The sequence below is a fragment of the Pseudopodoces humilis genome, chromosome 5, assembly GCF_049639895.1.
Source record: "Pseudopodoces humilis isolate 2021_Gansu_Grassland_sample_001 chromosome 5, ASM4963989v1, whole genome shotgun sequence".
NCBI lineage: Eukaryota > Metazoa > Chordata > Aves > Passeriformes > Paridae > Pseudopodoces > Pseudopodoces humilis.
The window spans coordinates 4,707,736-4,724,496 of record NC_142204.1 but is presented as its reverse complement, the minus strand read 5'-3'; the positions used below and the strand labels follow the sequence as shown (position 1 = coordinate 4,724,496).

The following is a 16,761-nucleotide window of genomic DNA, read 5'->3' as shown; positions in this document are numbered from 1 at the left end:
AAAGATTGGATAGCTTTGAGCGGAAGAGGGTAGACAATCTGTCTTTACTTCTTCACTTAAAAATGCTAAAGAGCTCTCCAAGAAACATTTGTGTTTGCCATTTCTCTCTGTCTTACCACAACAGATGTATCCAGAAAGCCAGGTTTAGATGTCCTCAATTTGAGTTAAGCCCTGGTTCCTCCTATTTCCTATGAGCTGGCTCTGGTTCCAAAGGTGCCTCGCCAAGAGGAAACGACAGGCTTGGATCCTCAAGCGGAATTTAAGCTGGAATTGGGATTTAGTGCTGGCACCCCAGTCCATCTAATTGTTGCACTATTACCCCGTGCTCCTCTATGACCCTGCTCAACACAAACACAGCAGGCTTAGCACGAATCAGCATTCTGGATTCTGTGGCCCAGAAGTCAGTTTTCAGTCCCAGTAAGGCACAGACAATATTTCTCTTTGCCACTGAACAGATTTCTTACTATGGTCTTTGTAATGAGGGATGAACGGAGCCCATGCTGCCTAAAATGATGAAACTGTACACACCTATGGATATACCTGCCTGCTTCCAAAGGTTTTTTGCTTCTCCACAAGTCATAGGAAAGATGAATGCTCTGTAACTCTGAACAGAAGCCTGCTGGAAAGGTTCAGGTTCCCTTTCCACCATAATCCCTTTTTTAACTTCCAAACCATCCTTGCAGTTCCATCCCTCACAAGCACACATGAAGTACAGCATTAAATCCTTTAATAGAAAATGTTTATTCATTGGCAGTTTTGTGTAATCAGTAGACAATTAGGACTGCATTTAAGAATGGCACTTGCAGACACATTAAGCTGTTCTTAAAAAAATCCCCTCAGTAATGGCATATGAATTATCTTGAAACATTTCAGCTCATACAGAATTCAGAATCAACAAAAATGCAGTGAATTTCAGGGAACTGTTTTAATAAATATCAAATATAAACTAGCCCACAGCTTCCCAGAGAACAGGTACATAGCAGCAACAACATATCCACTACACATACCAGAGTTTTACCAGGTAAAGTTCATTGTGCTTATCTGTAAAAACACAAGTTACCTAATTTATTTCAACTGGTATTATCATACTTCTCACCAGCCAGAGCTCCACACTATTTATGCCCACAAGAATGGCTCCAGTTCAGGCTGTGCTGGGACCTTATCAGCTCCTCCTGCCCAGCCAGTCCCGTGCTCCACATCACAGCTAAAGCCAGCAGCAAGTCAGTCCAGGCACCAGGGACACCATGCAAAGCACATTTATGGCTTTGCACCCCTAGAACAGACTTGTGGCACCAATCTCCAAATTTAACACTGGAATTTATAATTTGTAATACATAAGTGGTTATCTGATGATCAAAATCACTACTCAAGTGTTTACAAATAACTAACAAATAATTGGACACATTTGCAAATCAAGAAAGAAGAAATATTTAGACCATAAAGAGTCAGAAGTAAAGCAATAGTTACTAAAGCTGGCATATTAATAAACAATCCTGCTTGTGGAAACATCAGAAAATATAATTTAATATCCAGAAAGAACCCTGTCATACGTAACTCAGGTTTGCTGACTGTTTTGTCAGAGTCAAGCAAATAATTCCATCCCTCTTGACTGCACAATTCTAATTTGTGTTTATACATACATATATGACCATATACATAAATGTCTATGTGTCTATAAAAACATGCTACAAGTTGTCAGGTCACATTTTCAGCAGCACAACGAATGTTAGCTTTGAATTATTTTCTTTAAAATAAGAAAATTAATCATTAGCCATTAAAAAAAAGAAAATTAAAAAGCTCTCTTTGGATTTCAGGATGTGAACACAGCTCCTTCTGCACTAAGGAGCGAACTGAAAGGATCACCCTGTTACCCTGGGAGGGCTGAGCACTCTCAATTACCACTGAAAATAGCAGAGGCAGGAGGAGATGATTAATAACCTTTACAAAAAGAATTTAGGAAAAATAGCATTTTTAACAAACCTTCACTTGTACACAATGAATTTTAAAATATCACTGAATGAGAAGGTGAAGGTATCCATTGTCTCACAAGAGTGAGAGGCAGACTGTGCCTCAGCACAAATATTCCTTTAACAATCCCAGTGACAGGTCCCAACTAAAATTCCAGCCACATGAAAAGCATCTCCTCGGTTATCTTGCAATTATAGATGCACCCAAACACATTGAAGCTCCTTATCAACACAAAATACAGTGATCAGACTTTGCCCAGAGTAACTTATATCATCAGTACAGCTGAAGAGAAATGCACCAGATAATTCAGCGCAGCTTTTTGCCATTCAAAAGTGAGTTTTGGGGGAAGGACTGCAGCATAAGCAATATAGAAATAGTGGTAGCTGCATTATGGGGTGGGTTTGTAGAGGAAATGAAGCAGCAGAGTTTACTCTGCAAGGAAACCCCAGCTAGATGTCAGCTGGTGAGCTCAAACAGGCATCAGTAAGAAAAAAAAAAAAGGAGAAAAAGGGAAGAGAAGTCAGGAAGGGAAAGAGAAATAAAAAAACAAAAGGAAGAAAAAAAAAATAAAAAAAAGACTCTCAAAAGCACTTGAAACTGCATTCACAGAGGCAAGGGGCCCTTTCTAATCTCCGCTTTCACACACAGGTCTGCACCTTTCCACAGCTGTCCTTTCAACTGAGAGTCAATACACAAGCATAGAAAAGCTTTCACAACTTTTCCTCTGCAGGCAACAAAAAGCTTGCAAGAGCACATGTAGATTACTGCTCACACAAGTGGAGTAAAAATTGCTTGGATGGAGCCCATGCACTGCCCTTTCTGAGCATCCTCATCCTCTGCTGGTCAGGAAACAGAAAGGCTCCTGAGGGTGCTTTTGCAGACTGCCATGTGAGGCTTCACTGACAGCACACAGCCCCCCACTCTGGCCTCTTCAGCAACCCCACAGCCACATTTTAAGGTAAATTTGGGGTGTGTGTATTTGCCAATAATCAATATTACATTACATCGGTAACAAAACAGATTAATGCCCTGCTTCTCCTTTACGACATGAAACACAAACAGGCATGGGTTTATTTAAAACCATACAGCAAAATTAAGTGCAAGAGACTCAAAGTATCTGTACTCCAGGGTGAGGAGCAATTTAGGTTATTGCAGGTGGCAGCAACTCCAGCACACAGAGATGCCAGCAAGGTATCATCAATCTGCTGGGAGTGCAACAGTTCAAAAAATAATTAACCTTAACCACTGAAATACTCAATTTTTTCCCTGTCTGGAATTCATTTCACAACTGTGCTTATGGACAAATTTACTCAAAAAATCAGTCAGAAGGATGCTGCTCAGAATAAGTAATGTTCAGTTTTGAAGTTCAGTCATAATTGTTCCCCCTACAGTATTACAATTTACTCAAACACAACCAGAAACAAGAAGCTTTTTAAAACAAAAAATAAACCAAACAACCCTCAATTACTTGATCCTCAGAACACAGCAACAGTTTTCCGGCAGGCATCATCATATTTATATTTCACACAGCTTTTAATGAAGCTGAGATATTTCTAAGAGGACTAACCAGTCTGAGAGGAAGGGTTGCTTTTTTTAAACCGTCAGCAGGGTGTGCCTCAGGACTTCAGCAACCATCAGAAAAAGCATCATGAGGATATTTGAAAAGCACCACTCCTACAGAGTTAGGCAGAAAAAAATCCCATTAAAAAAAAAAACAAAACAAAAACTCAACAAAATGAGGCAGAATATAATTTTATTTTATTTTAAAATTCAAACCAAGGCATAAATCTTACTACAAAACAAAGCCAGCTTCAGCAACCTACAAAATACAAAAGTCAAATAAACCACTTTAACCCCACATATTTCACTGGCGGATTGGGGGTGTTAGCCAAGGAGGCCTCAACTATGCTCTGAGCTATTTCTGATACGTGGAGGTTTTGTAATTTTCCAGCCTTGTGCAAGGGCAGAAGGAAAGCCTTTAGCTGTATTGATGCTCATAAATATCTTCTCCATAATTTTTTTTCAGTAGTTAATTGCAGTAAAAATTCAGAGTCATGCACTAAGTGATAGGTGCTAGTCAGTAGGCACTTCAGATAAAGCAGTACAGTCACTACAGCACACAGAGTGAGCAACTGGGAACTTTCTTCCTAACTAGTATCAGATTTAAAAAATAAAAGGCAGTTTTTCTAATTCTCAACCTGTTTGGCATCAGAAACAGGTACACTTCAATAAATATTAAATGCAAATGTCTACGCTGGAAGAGCTTCATTTATACCTTGTGACATGCACGTATTTTCCATGATCAGTGTATATTTCTGTCTCACAGAATCGGATTTCTTTGTAGCAGTTTAAAAATAAAAGGTTTGGGGGGAGTTTGTTTTGAGTTGGAAGAGGTGGTTTTGTTTGTTTTTAATTTCTTCCCAAGTTCCTTTATATTTTTTCATTTTTAGACAAACACCTCATAAATACCCCTCAGTCAGATCTGTTTTTACATACATTTTCACTCTCTTCTTAAGATGAGGCTCAGAAGTCTGGGCTATCTGTGGACCCTAATCATTCTGTATGTCTGACCAAAACTCGATACAGCACTCCACACCATGCCTTCACTAGCCCAATTTCATTATTAAAAAACCTCAGACACACAAAAACTTTTCAGTGACTTTTCATCACCTTTCAGTGATCTTTTCAGTCAGCACCGCCAGCTGACACAAAATCCTTTTCTTGACAGGTTCAAAAATTAACAATGCCATTTCTCTGACCAAACTCTCATAACCACCAGTATCTTCCTTGTGCTGCATCCCTTTTGTCCAGCAACCCTTGAGAAGGCACTACGAACTCATCCATCCCCCTCCTGTGTTGAACAGCAGTGAAGGGTCATTTGTCTCATCAGCACATTAGACAGAATCACAGAAAGGCTGGGGTTGGAAGGCACCTCTGGAGATCATCTAGTCCAACCCTACTGCCAAGGCCCCTGTGAATGCAGTTTCTAGGCTCACCTAGAGCAGGTGACACAGGTTGAATTAAGGTTTGGAATCTCTCCAGAGGAGGCTCCACAGCCTCTCTGGGGATGGTGTTCCAGTGCTCAGTCACTCTCACTGTGCTTTTTCCTCATGTTCAGGTGGAAGTGGCTGTGTTTCAGTTTGTACCCTTTGTCCTGTCGCTGGGCACCACTGAAGACAGCCTGGCCCCCTGCCCTTGGCACCCACCTTTCAGAGGTGTGGATGCATTGATAAGATTCCCTCTCAACCATCTTTTCTCCAGGCTAAACAGGCCCGGTTTCCTCAGCCTTTCCTCACGGGAGAGATGCTCCAGTGGCCTCATCATCTCCATAGCCCTGTGCTGAACCTTCTCCAGAAGTTCCCTGTCTTTCCTGAACTGAGGAGCCCAGAATGGGACACCGAGCTCCAGCTGCAGCCTCACCAAGCCAGAGAAGAGTGGGATATTCCACTATTGCACTTTTCACGTGGCATTTCCCATTTTATTTATAAGCGGCTGTGCAGAGTCTGGAGGTGCACAGCACATTCTCCGCCTGGGGAAGGACCCACCAGGACCACCAAAGCGCATCTCCCGGCTCTGACACGGCGGAGCCACGGGGAGGGAGGCGGCTGGAGCAGCAGCTCCAGAGCCGATCCCGGCACTGCTGAGTTAAGGACCACGGACAGATTTTGTGGATGATGTTTGTGCCCTCTAGGGGGCCGCGCCCGCCAGCGCCGGCAGAGACCGGCACCGCCTTCATCACCATCATCACCATCAGCCAAGGCTCGCCACGATGCCATACACCCACACACAGGGCGAAGAAAACAGCTCAAACCCTTCCTTTAAATAAATAAAGAGGCCAAAGCTTGATAAAGGGGTAGGGAGCCTCCTCTTCCCACAAGCCCAGCGAATCTCCAAAAGCGGTTCAGGAAGAAAAGCGCCGATACTCCACAAAACTCAGACAGACATGGCATCTCATTGTTGCTTTGATTACTCCCGGTACAAAGAGCTGGAGACTTGGAGCAGGGCTTAAAGCAAAACTCGCAGCAGGACTTAGAGCAAGACAACTTGAACACAAAAACCCCAGCAAGAAACAAGCAAACAAAAAGAAAAAAAGCCCCACGAACACACACACACAAAAAAACCCAAACAAACGAGCAAACAAGAAAAAAAAAATAAAAATAAAAACTAACCCCACCACCTTTCTCCTGGAACCTGAAAAACTGCATAGTCCAAATGAGAGGTGTTTCTTTGTGTGACACCCTGACTAAAACAGAAGAGACTCTGAGGAAAGTGTTTGGTAATTCATAAAAAAACTTCTTCAAAACCAAGCAGAGGAGAAAAAAATGGAAAATCCATGCACAAAGTAAAACATGACTTCCACTTTGTCATCTGAATCTGTACATTTCTTTCCTTATCTGTCAAGGGATATGCTACAAGCTGTACATCTCCCATCAGATTACCTAAGGAAATCACAGCAACTGGCTCAAAGCCTTAATTCCAGCAGTGTTCTTTTCATTCTCAAATCATCAAAGATGCAGTCAGCTCACCCCCATTCCAAGCCCTGTGGTTTGCAGACACCAGAACCCAGCAACCTTTTCACTTCCAGGCTGAGATTATTTTTTTTATATTACTTTTTAAAGAAAAAAGCCCAAGAAATATTCCTTCTATTTGCAACACACAGCTATACCTCAGTCTCCCACAAAAAAAACAGTTGGAATGCGAGAACACTAACAGCAGATTAGGAGAAATTCATACAAATGTCACAGTTAATGTCCAAAACATCATGTGTCACTGTTTTTCCCCTCCAACCCCCAACAAGCTTCTCAAAACACATTTCATACACAGGGTCACTGTTCTGGCTGTTTATTTAATTAACATGACAACCCAGAGTACACAGGATTTCTTTCAGTTCCCCAGCTTTGCATTTTCACACTTCAGGCAGAAAGAGCAGAAAGTCACTACTGTACTTTACTTTTTTTGCCAATATACCATAATATACATTTCTTGATTTAACCAATTGACAGAAATAGATTCTAATCCCTTTGTGAGAGCTTCAGCAGCAGTTTTAACATTTTTGTGAGGCTGAAATAAAAGTGAAAAAAACCCAAGCAGAGCAGGTTTGCATAAATGAAGCCATGCAAAAGAAAATAAAGTATTACGTCTGGAATCCCTGGGTGATTTTTCCTGGAGCCTTACTTAAATATTTTACACTGTTGTGTTTCAGCAAGTCAACAGATGACATAACTCCTCAGTATTTCTTAGTTTTTAGTGACCTAAATGGCAATGCCATTAAATCTTATCAGAGTAATTATAGCCCAATAAAACTTATTAGCAGGAGGTATATGGTATATAAAACCTCACATGTTCAATAGGAGACCTATGTCTTTGACACAAAGTTCAGTATCTGAATTCAATCTGCCATCTCCCCTCTAAAATTTTAATTTCTCTATGTTGCACCCTGATCTCTCCCATTTTTAAGCCAGAGGACAGGTTCCTGTTATTAAAAATTGGTTATAATATAAGGATACATTTGTCTACTTTTTAAGGCAAAATGAGGAAGAAGCAGCAAAGAGGAAGAAGCAACATATTCCTGGCACTAACAAAGCTCTCACTATCAAACAATGAGGAGAGATAAAGCCTTAATTTTCCCTTGGAAAAAAAACCCAACAAATATACTTCTTTTTCTTCACTGTTTCTTAGATCTTATCACTGCAGAGATATCTTTGGCCATGTGAAAATTTACAGTATTGTCTTCTCAACTCCACAGACAGGCTGTGATAACGACCGTCCCACAGCTTTCCCAGGCTACAGGCTGAGAACAAGCAGAGTTACCACCCAGAACCCCATGAAAAACAGTCAGTCAAGCAAAAAAAAAAACCCACTGCAGCTGCTGAAGGAAGATAAACGAGTCTGGCACCAAAGTCTGAAAAAATAACTCTTAACAAGGAGAAAAGAGATGGGAAAGATGCAGCAGCATGAAACAGCTACCAAGTTTCAAACCAACTGAAAATAAGTGACAGAGCCTCAGATGTCCCTCGGGAAGGCAAAGAGCTTTCTACTTCTCCAGCTGCCCTGAAGGAGGGAAAGAGGAAAATAGAAATACATCAGGAGAATGGATAGAAAACCTGTCTGCCTTAGAAGGCAGAGAACACGATGGGATGGGTGTATGTGGAGCTGCTGGCCTGGCAGCTGGGGACAGGCGCCTTCATCCTGGTGCTGCCTCCTGCATGGATCAGGGCAAGATTCATCCATGCATCACCTCACAAATGCCTTCTCTCACAGGGCTGTGTCACCCAGCAATTTAGGGACTAGAAAGTCCTTCAGGCACTGATGTGTGCTGTACCCCTACAGTCTTCTAAGGTATAAAAGGAAAATCCTGCAAAAGCAAATCAAACTATTTGTAGCATCTGTAAATAACACACACTTGTAATAAATCCAAGGTTGCTGAAAGCTTCCCATTACCCTAAACAAAACAAACAAGCAAAGCTCAAAAGCAAAATCAGGAGTCTTCAGCATGGTTTAAATTTGCCCAGCTACAGTCTCCTGTGCAGCATTCTACCCACCAGGGCAAAATCACCCCCTTGAACTACAGTATGTCAAGATTCACACGGCAATCAGAGGCACAAGCTCCAGAGCATACAGGCATTATGATATTTTAATGGGAAAAAAACAACACATAGAACATTTCTGCTCCCCTCCCTACCCCCACCAACCTCCTCTCCACACTTTCAGGAAGAGATGAAATGTTTGCAAAAACCTGGAGAAAAAACTCCAAAAGCCATCGTCTTCTTGGTGGCATTTTGCATTTACTGAAAAAAAAAGAAAAAAAAAAAATATTTCTTCATTCATTCCCTGTCTTATCCATCCATCCATTCACAAATTCACTTGCATCCTCTTTCAAATCTGGGTGAGTGGGTCCTCAAGGAGCTGAGCATCCTCAGCCAGCCTTGATGAAATCACAAGGAGACAACACTCAGCTGGGAGCAAGATCAGGCACACATTTCTCAATGAGATCTACACACACACACACACCAGTCTGGAAGCTTTTAATCCAAAGACATTGCCAAAGTTCAGAAAGAGAGAGAACATATACAAAAACCAACCACAAAAAGCACAGAATTAAACTAAAAATGGGGAAAGAGCACTTTTAGCAACAACAGAAGGTTGCATCATTGTACCATTTGAATTCTGGATGGTGACTTTTTTTAAGGAAAGTTTTTCTTTTCAAATTCTTTTTGGAACTGATAGGCAGCTAACACAAGATGTGCTAATACAATATCCATGTTGTCAATATGCAGTTCCTGGTACTGCCCTTTACATCACAATGCCACATAGATTCACCTTCAAATTCTAGTAGGGAAGAATTCAGATTATAGTTGAGATGTGTGTTACCAATAAAGAAAAATTCAGAAATTCAAACTTTCACAGAATCTTATATTAACAAAAACAGTCAGATATGAAGGGAATTAAATTCTGGAAAAATAAAAGCTCAATTGAATGCTCAGGAAAGGTTACACAGGAGGTGATGGGAAAGATCTCTAAAACTTTGCCTAATGTTACTCACTAAATTGAAGTATGTGTTTCAAAGCAATAAAGCAGATCTATTTCCTGATTAAAATTATTGGCACCTCACAGATGTACAAACAAGACCAGAAACATTTAGAGGATATTTTTTAAAAACAGGGGGGCAAGAGAAGGCCGGGTTTTCTTTCAAAGCCTTCATCTCTATTTTTAACATGTTATATTTAAAAACTGTCCAAAAGAAAAACATTTACCTGTGCTTTAAGTCTACAGGGAGCTGATTTTTGCTATAAATATAAACTCTGCTTGCTGTAAGAGAGTCCTACTTCTCTCAACATTTCTTTGAGGTCCTTACAGAGCTTTGTTTCAGCTTTTCCATTTTTCTATCATGCTAGCATTTATTTAAGAGAATAGCTTTTAGGGACAGAAGTTCACATACACACACTCAAGTTATGCTAGAAAAAATTAAAAATAAAAAAATACAGGAAGTCTCCCCAAACTCCAAAGTAATCATCCATTTCTAATCACACAGTGACACTAGCAATACCAGATCTCACTATTGATTAACAGTGAGTGAGAACAAAAGAAAATTTGCCAAAATCCTGCAGCGGGTGAACTGAACAGTCGCCAGATAACTCCAGCCCAGCTCTACAGCCTGGAAGTGGGAATTGCTCGGGGCAAAGCTGACCACTGTCCCCAAATAATGCGCCATCAGGGTGGGAAACTAAGTCTACCTCGTTATCCATCACCAGTTTCGTGTTCTGGTATATGCAGAAGATCTGAAGTCCCTCCATAAGAAAAGACAAGGACCAAGGTCACCGAGTCCTGTCTCCGAAAGACTACATTTAGAGATGTTAACTAAAAGGCTGCATTTATTGGAAGTGTGAAAGCAAGGGGAAAATATGCTTAAAACCTTACAAATTATTATTGTAAGAAACCACCAGAAATGCCTAGCATCACCAAGTAAGCATAAACAGTTTTAATTTCGTGCCTTATTGTACTTACAAATTACTCTTGCACCGTTCCCTCTCAGTTCCTGTTAAAGTCAGAACTGGGTCAGTTTTCTACTTTTTCACACTGTATTTGTCTATGGTAAATATTTACTTTACCTAAACAAAACTGTTAAATAAATAAGTACATTTGTTGTAAAACAAGTCTCAAGTATATAAGGTTGTCAGGCCCTCTTCTAAGAAATGTCAAAACCAACCACAAAGGGATGTAATCAAACCATTTCCAGAAACAAACTAGCCACCCACACCATATAGTTGCATGCCATTACTTGGAAAATACTTTGCTGCTTATCCAGCAAGCCACCTGAAAGAAAACCTTTGGTGTATGATAACACACTTCACTTGATCACGGCGCAAAGAATCATTTTCAATACTAATTGAAAAAGGAAGCTTGTTTGATACCATTTGATACTTATTTTCCCCCCAGGTTTCCCTTCTCACTGTTCAGCGGGGGCTGCTCTGACTTTCAAAACACTCAGTTACACGGACCGTGGAGTGATACTTTTGTGGGGCAATCTTAAATCCCAAAACAGCTGAGAAACACTTCAAGGGCAGAACTGAGCCCACTCTGTGTCCGTGTCAGCTCTATACAGCCGTGCAGTAAAGACACCGGGGCTCGATCGCTTCTTTCTCCAGTGTTTTTTGAGGTGTGCATTGAAATGAACGCGCCGCTGGTAATAAAGTTCTGGCTCAGCCATTCCAATCACAGCCTCTCAAAGGAAACAAAGTTGAGATAAATCGCGTGTGCCTCGCACCGGTTCCCACAGCACGGCAGAGCGGGAGCTATTGATTACACGCACGGCAACAGCCTTGGGGAGGCAAAGTGCAAAGACGAGCCTCAGCGGACAGGCTCCCGCCCTGATAAGGGACTTCTCCCACCGAGGACAAGCTGCTGTGGCACACACACCCCTTTCAAGCTTAAAGCGAGTTTTAAAAGGCTAAGGTACCTTTCTAGGAAACTACAGGTTTGAAACAGCTTCCCTAAGTGATGCTGGGAAACCCGTGGGCTGCGCTCAGGGCAGGTTCTCACCGGCTCCGAGAGCCAAGCGGGCACCGTCCACCCCAGCCCTTCCTCTGCCAGCTTTAGGCAAGCCAGCGCCGAGGACAGCTGGAAGAGAAAAGCGCACCCCGAGCCCTCTGCTCGCAGCCGGGGCAAGCCAGACTGGTCCGGAGAGCCCCGGCTTTCCCCCGGCTCCGTCCCGAGGCGTCCCGGGGCTCCGGGGAAAACCCGCACGGTGCGCGGCCCCTGCGGCGGGGAGCGGGGGAAGGCGCAGCTCCCGGCGCCTCCGCCGCCAGTGGGACCCCCGGCAAACTTTGGGACCCGTCTCCCCCCAGCCCCTGCCCTACCTGCTCCCGGGGGATGCAGGGCAGCGAGGTCCTCCGGTGGGTCTTGTTGCCGCTGCCTCCCGACATCTCGGGAGAGATCATGGAACTGGACCGCCGCCGCCGCCTGAGCACCGGGGCTTCGTCCGCGGCCGGGGGGGCGGCGGGAGGCTCGGCCAGCGGGGCGGCCCGCCGCGGGGGCCAGAGCCGGTCGGCGTAGCCGGCCAGAAGGATGCCCAGCAGCCCCAGCAGGTAGGCCAGGTAGGGCCGCCAGGACGCCGGGACCCTCTCCAAGGCGACGAGGGACGTGGTCTTGGCCGCGCTAGTCACGGCGAGCATGAGGACGCCCTGCCTCAGCTTCAGCACCAGCCATGTCACGGCGGCCAGGCAGCTCAGCACCACCCCCGTGGCGGCGAGGGAGAGCAAGTGATCCTCCTCCTCCCCCTCCCCCCCCGCCCGCGCCGTCTGCGCCCCCCCTTCCCCCCCGCAGCAGGCGGCCAGCAGCAGCAGCAGCAGCAGCGCCGCCGCCCGCGGCCGCCCGCCGCCCCGCACCGGGCAGCGCCCCGCGCCCAAGAAGGCGCCGGCCAGGCAGAGGGGCACCCAGCCCCGCTCCCCCCGCGCCAGCCTCGCCGCCAGGGCCGGCAGCACCGAGAGGGAGCCGGCGCTCAGAGCCGAGGAAAGTTTCCGGCGGTGCCGGGGCTCCCCCGGGGGGGGCGGCGGCGCGGGCCCGGCGGGGGCCCCCCGCTCCGCCCCTGCCGCCCCGCCGCAGCCCATGGCCCCGCCGGGCTCCCCTGGCACCCCGGCGCTTATTCCCAGCCGGGCAGGGTCCGGGAGCGGCCCCGGTGGTCAGAGCCCGCTGGCCGGGGGGCGGCGGGCCGGGGGCGATCCCCGCCGCAGCAGCGCCGGCATTTCCTGCGGAGCGCCGCGCTCGCCCCCCGCTCGCCTCCTCCCCGAGAGCCCAGCGCCGCTCCTCTCCGCCACCACCTCGGCCTTGGGGGCGCGGGGGAAAATTAAAATTTCCTTTTAGGAGTACAGGACTGGGATAGACACGGAAAAAACCCTAAGCGGTGTAAGAAAATGGGGAGGGGGGCGGGCGGGGGGAGAGGCAGATGTACCACCTCAGCAGTGCTGCTTAATTTCTAGGCCATCCTTTGCCTTCCAGGCGCTCCCGGCGGAGGCTGGGAGGGGGAGCGGGGGCGGAACAGCGCTGCCCGCCGGAGGGTCCTGCCCGGCCTGCGGGGGTCCCGGCCGTGCCCCGCGGGCAAGGGGAGGGAGCCTCCCGCTCCTTGCGGATTGCGGGGAATGAGAAATGACGGGGGGGGTGGGGGGTGGAAATAATAAAGCCCAGGGCTAGAAAAAAAAGGGCAAATAAAAGGCGAGCGGAACCGCGGCAGAAGTTGCGAAGTCCTGCCGGGAGGGCGAGAGAGAGACCTGCGGGAGAAACTTGAACGTAAGCCTGCTTGGGAAGAGAAAAAGAGGACGAGCGAAAAGGAGAGGATTTCCCTCCTGAGTGCTGCAGGGAAAGTCCTTAAATTTTACACGGGAAAAGCGCTCCTCCCGGCCAGGAGAGGAGGCTGCCCAAAGCCCAGAAGCAAACCTGCACCGAGCAAGCGGCCAAACCCGAGCAGCGGAGCGGGTGCTGGAGGCGATAACGAAGGAGGGGAACCGGGGGCTTTGCCGTTTCCAAAGCTGCAGGAGCGGCTCCCGGGGAAGGGCAGCCCGGCCCTGCCCCGCGCTCCCCCGGAGCAGCTCCCTGGCACCGGCCGCTGGCAGCCAGGGCATAAATCCTCCTGTCAGGGTGGGGGCAATTACGAGGCCGTAAAAGAGTCAGGAAGATGGATGTTTACGGTGATTATTTCTGGTTGTGTTTTTGTTTTAATAGGAAGCGCGAACTGGAATCCCGAAGGCAGCGGGCTATGGTCTTCCGAAGCGTTATGGATTTCTAGGCTGTAGCTCCATCCAAAAGCCCTTTCCTTCCTCAAAACCTACCTCACCTTCACGCCGGAGGGCTCCACAGCATGCTAGGGGCAGACTCTGGCCCTGACCGTGGACTGCCCAAAATCGGTCTTCACACGAGTGGAATCAGGTGCAGACTAAAAGTCTGCAAAACCCCGGGTGCCCCGAAGAGCATGGAGTAATGTATTTAGCACTTAATGGAAACCACAGAAAATACAATCACCAGCTGTGAAGTGACAGAGCATTAAGAGTCAGGAAACGAACAGATTAGAAAACAGAATTTCCCAGCCCTCTCCCCGCCTCGCGCATCTACAAATCACTAATTTGAGACAGATTTACAGCCTTTACATATTTATTGGTGTATCTATCTGGATATCATGCTTATCATCCGGGATCTGAGTATCTGAAATGGTAGCATTAGTGAAGCATACTTGGGATTTTTATTAGAAATGGGTCATAAAAACTGAGCCTGTTTTAAAATAATAGTTTTCCAGCCTGACTATTATGGAATATAGATTTATTAGTCATTTTTATGTTTGAAGCTTGGTTTGAAAACAACCTAGATATTGTTAGCAAAGTTTGGCTCGGAGCAATGGAAAGCCTCTGGTTTTTTTAAAGGTTAAGGGGCCAGATTAATAACAGCTGGAAAGGTTTAGAGTTTATTCTGGTGAGACAGCAATCAGCAGGTTGCCATACACACCTAGAAAAACAGCTGGGTTCCATCTACCCTAAACATCAACCTCCCAGAGACAGAGCCAGTGCCCAGATAGTAATAATTACATGAATCTTTTTCAGGTTTTTTTTATAAAAATATGCATCTTTCAGGTGTTTCTAAGTCTAGATGCATCAAAACAGAATGCAAATAAATGGATATTGCAAAACTGGATATCACACATTCAGGAGTTGCAAATCAGATAGATCAGAGCTTTGACCTAATACTCCCTTACCGAGTAGCGTTTGCTTACATCTTAATTTATCTCCACTTTGTTACTTTACACTTATGCTCTTATGCTTCCTGATACCAGAAATACTGACACTTTAAATAAAATAATGAAAACAAAAATAGGAACTAAAGGAATAAACACTCCCTACCTTAATTCTTTTTGCTGCCACCCGCTTTAGAATTATAATACATAGATCAAAGCAGATAATTGGATACTTAACTTCTTTTAATTCCTTAAGCTAAAACATTAATTATTCTGTTTAGATTAAAAGCAGTAGCATTTTTTTTTTTTTTTTTGGCTGGACACATTTTAGGTTCTTCCCAGTCTCACATGAAAGGGACCATACCTCCCCAAGGCATCTGCCACTTTCTGCTCTGAAGCTGACACAAGAAAGTCAAATTAAGAACCTTTTTTTCTGGTATATCGATTCTCACATCATGCGTTAGGTAACATGATGAAAGTCAAGGCTTGTAAAGTCACGGCACAAATTCTTATGTATTGATCAGTACATGGGAAGATGAACTTTGCTGTGCTCTCTACCACCTGGGATTTGATAAAAATAGTTCTGCACGTTTCTGAATGAAACAATGTAATTGTTTCTTATTCATCTACTATCTAAGGGTATTTTAGGCACTTAAGTTGTGAAGATCTCTCACAAAAAGGCAACAGTAATTTAATTTTTGCATCTCCATCTAAATCAGTGCCAGGTGGGAAAGCATGGTAGGTGATGAGCCAAACAGAACAGAAGATGAGAAATAATGACCATTTAGGAGATTACCTGTGCAGGGACACACAAAAGGAAGGGGAAAGGCAGGAGGGTATTTGTGTTACTTCATTCTTCAGGGTATGATTCCACTGGATTAGGCTGTCTGCAGCTGACAGGTACCTCTTAAGCAGTATGTTGAGCATATAGTTATTGTCACCTAAAAAATTCTGTCTTCTCTAGAGAAGAGAAAATCTGGGGAGGCAGATCTCTACCTCTGCAAATAGCGAACAGCTCAAGACTTCACTGAAGGTCTGGTGATGCATCTTTTTGGCACTTGCAGGCTCAGCCTCCTTTTGATGAATAGGTGTCTACCATAACCCAAAGAAGATAGGAATCATGACATATTATGAGGTTGTTGTATCAGTCATTCACCAAAGAAACTGCAGCAGTTCACACTGCAGTGAAAACCAAAAATTGCCACTTCTGTTTACATTTGGAATGCAATCTTCCATAGTGATGGTAGAGAGTTCTTGGAGACTTCAAAGGAGACAAACCCAGGAAATTTCATGGGTTACTGTCACAGAAAGTCCTGTAAGAAAATAAAGGTGAACTGGCTTTAACTGCAAAGAAAAAGCAGTTTGCTCTGGACAACAAAGAGCAGGAAATGGACAATGAAGAAAAGGAGATGTAAAGAATTTTTGGACAGCTGACTGTTCCCCAAGACATAATCATCAGTCTCAGAATCACTTCATTCTTAGCCATTGGTGAAGAAGATGAAGTGAATTTTACATGGCATAGGCAACAGTACTTTCACCTAGTCCTCTCAGGGGACTTGAGGCATCCACACAAAACACGATTCTCCATCTAAAGAGAGGAACAGTGCTTTCCCTGACCGCTGAGGAGAGGGGTAGAGGTTTCACAATGGAACTGTTTAGCCCAGCTATCCAGATCAGACAAGCAGCATTTGTTTGGTTTGTCCACGCTTCCCTGCAGTCTTTTCTCAGGCTGCTGCTGGTTTGTGGTCACAGGGACTGGGCCACAGCTGCTCTGGGAAACCACCAGAAACATGTACAGGGCCACTTCCCCTCACAGGTTACATGGTCTGTGCCCCCCAAAAATAGTGATGCAACAAAACAGAAGTCCCAAATCCTGCAGAAATGCTGAGATTGAGCTGAAGTGAGATGCTCTTCTAGGTGTAAAGAAGCAGTAGTGAAAATGGAGTAAATTCTGCACCATGTCCTACTGAAGTGTGCCATGGGAGGAGGGGGAAAAGGGGAAACAGAGTCTTGTTCATACATTTTCAACTTTACCACTCTTGGTCTATATTTACAGTAATTATTCTTACATTTTTTGT

General features: G+C 45.0%; 1 protein-coding gene across 3 annotated transcripts in view; it reads right to left on the bottom strand.

The window, feature by feature from the left end:
- Window positions 1-15,861, bottom strand: part of PDE3A (phosphodiesterase 3A) — a 228,525-nt gene extending 212,664 nt beyond the window's left edge. The window contains exon 1 of one of the 3 annotated variants that reach the window (XM_088055119.1): window positions 13,796-15,861. Coding sequence is in view for 2 of the 3 variants with exons in the window: in XM_088055117.1 (XP_087911243.1) it covers window positions 11,826-12,575 (750 nt within the window). In the remaining variant the exon portion in view is untranslated. Of the gene's footprint in view, window positions 1-11,825; window positions 12,576-13,795 lie in introns of those variants that run through there. The other 2 variants (XM_088055117.1, XM_014256063.2) reach the window with 2 other exon arrangements.
- Window positions 15,862-16,761: the final 900 nt, after the last annotated feature.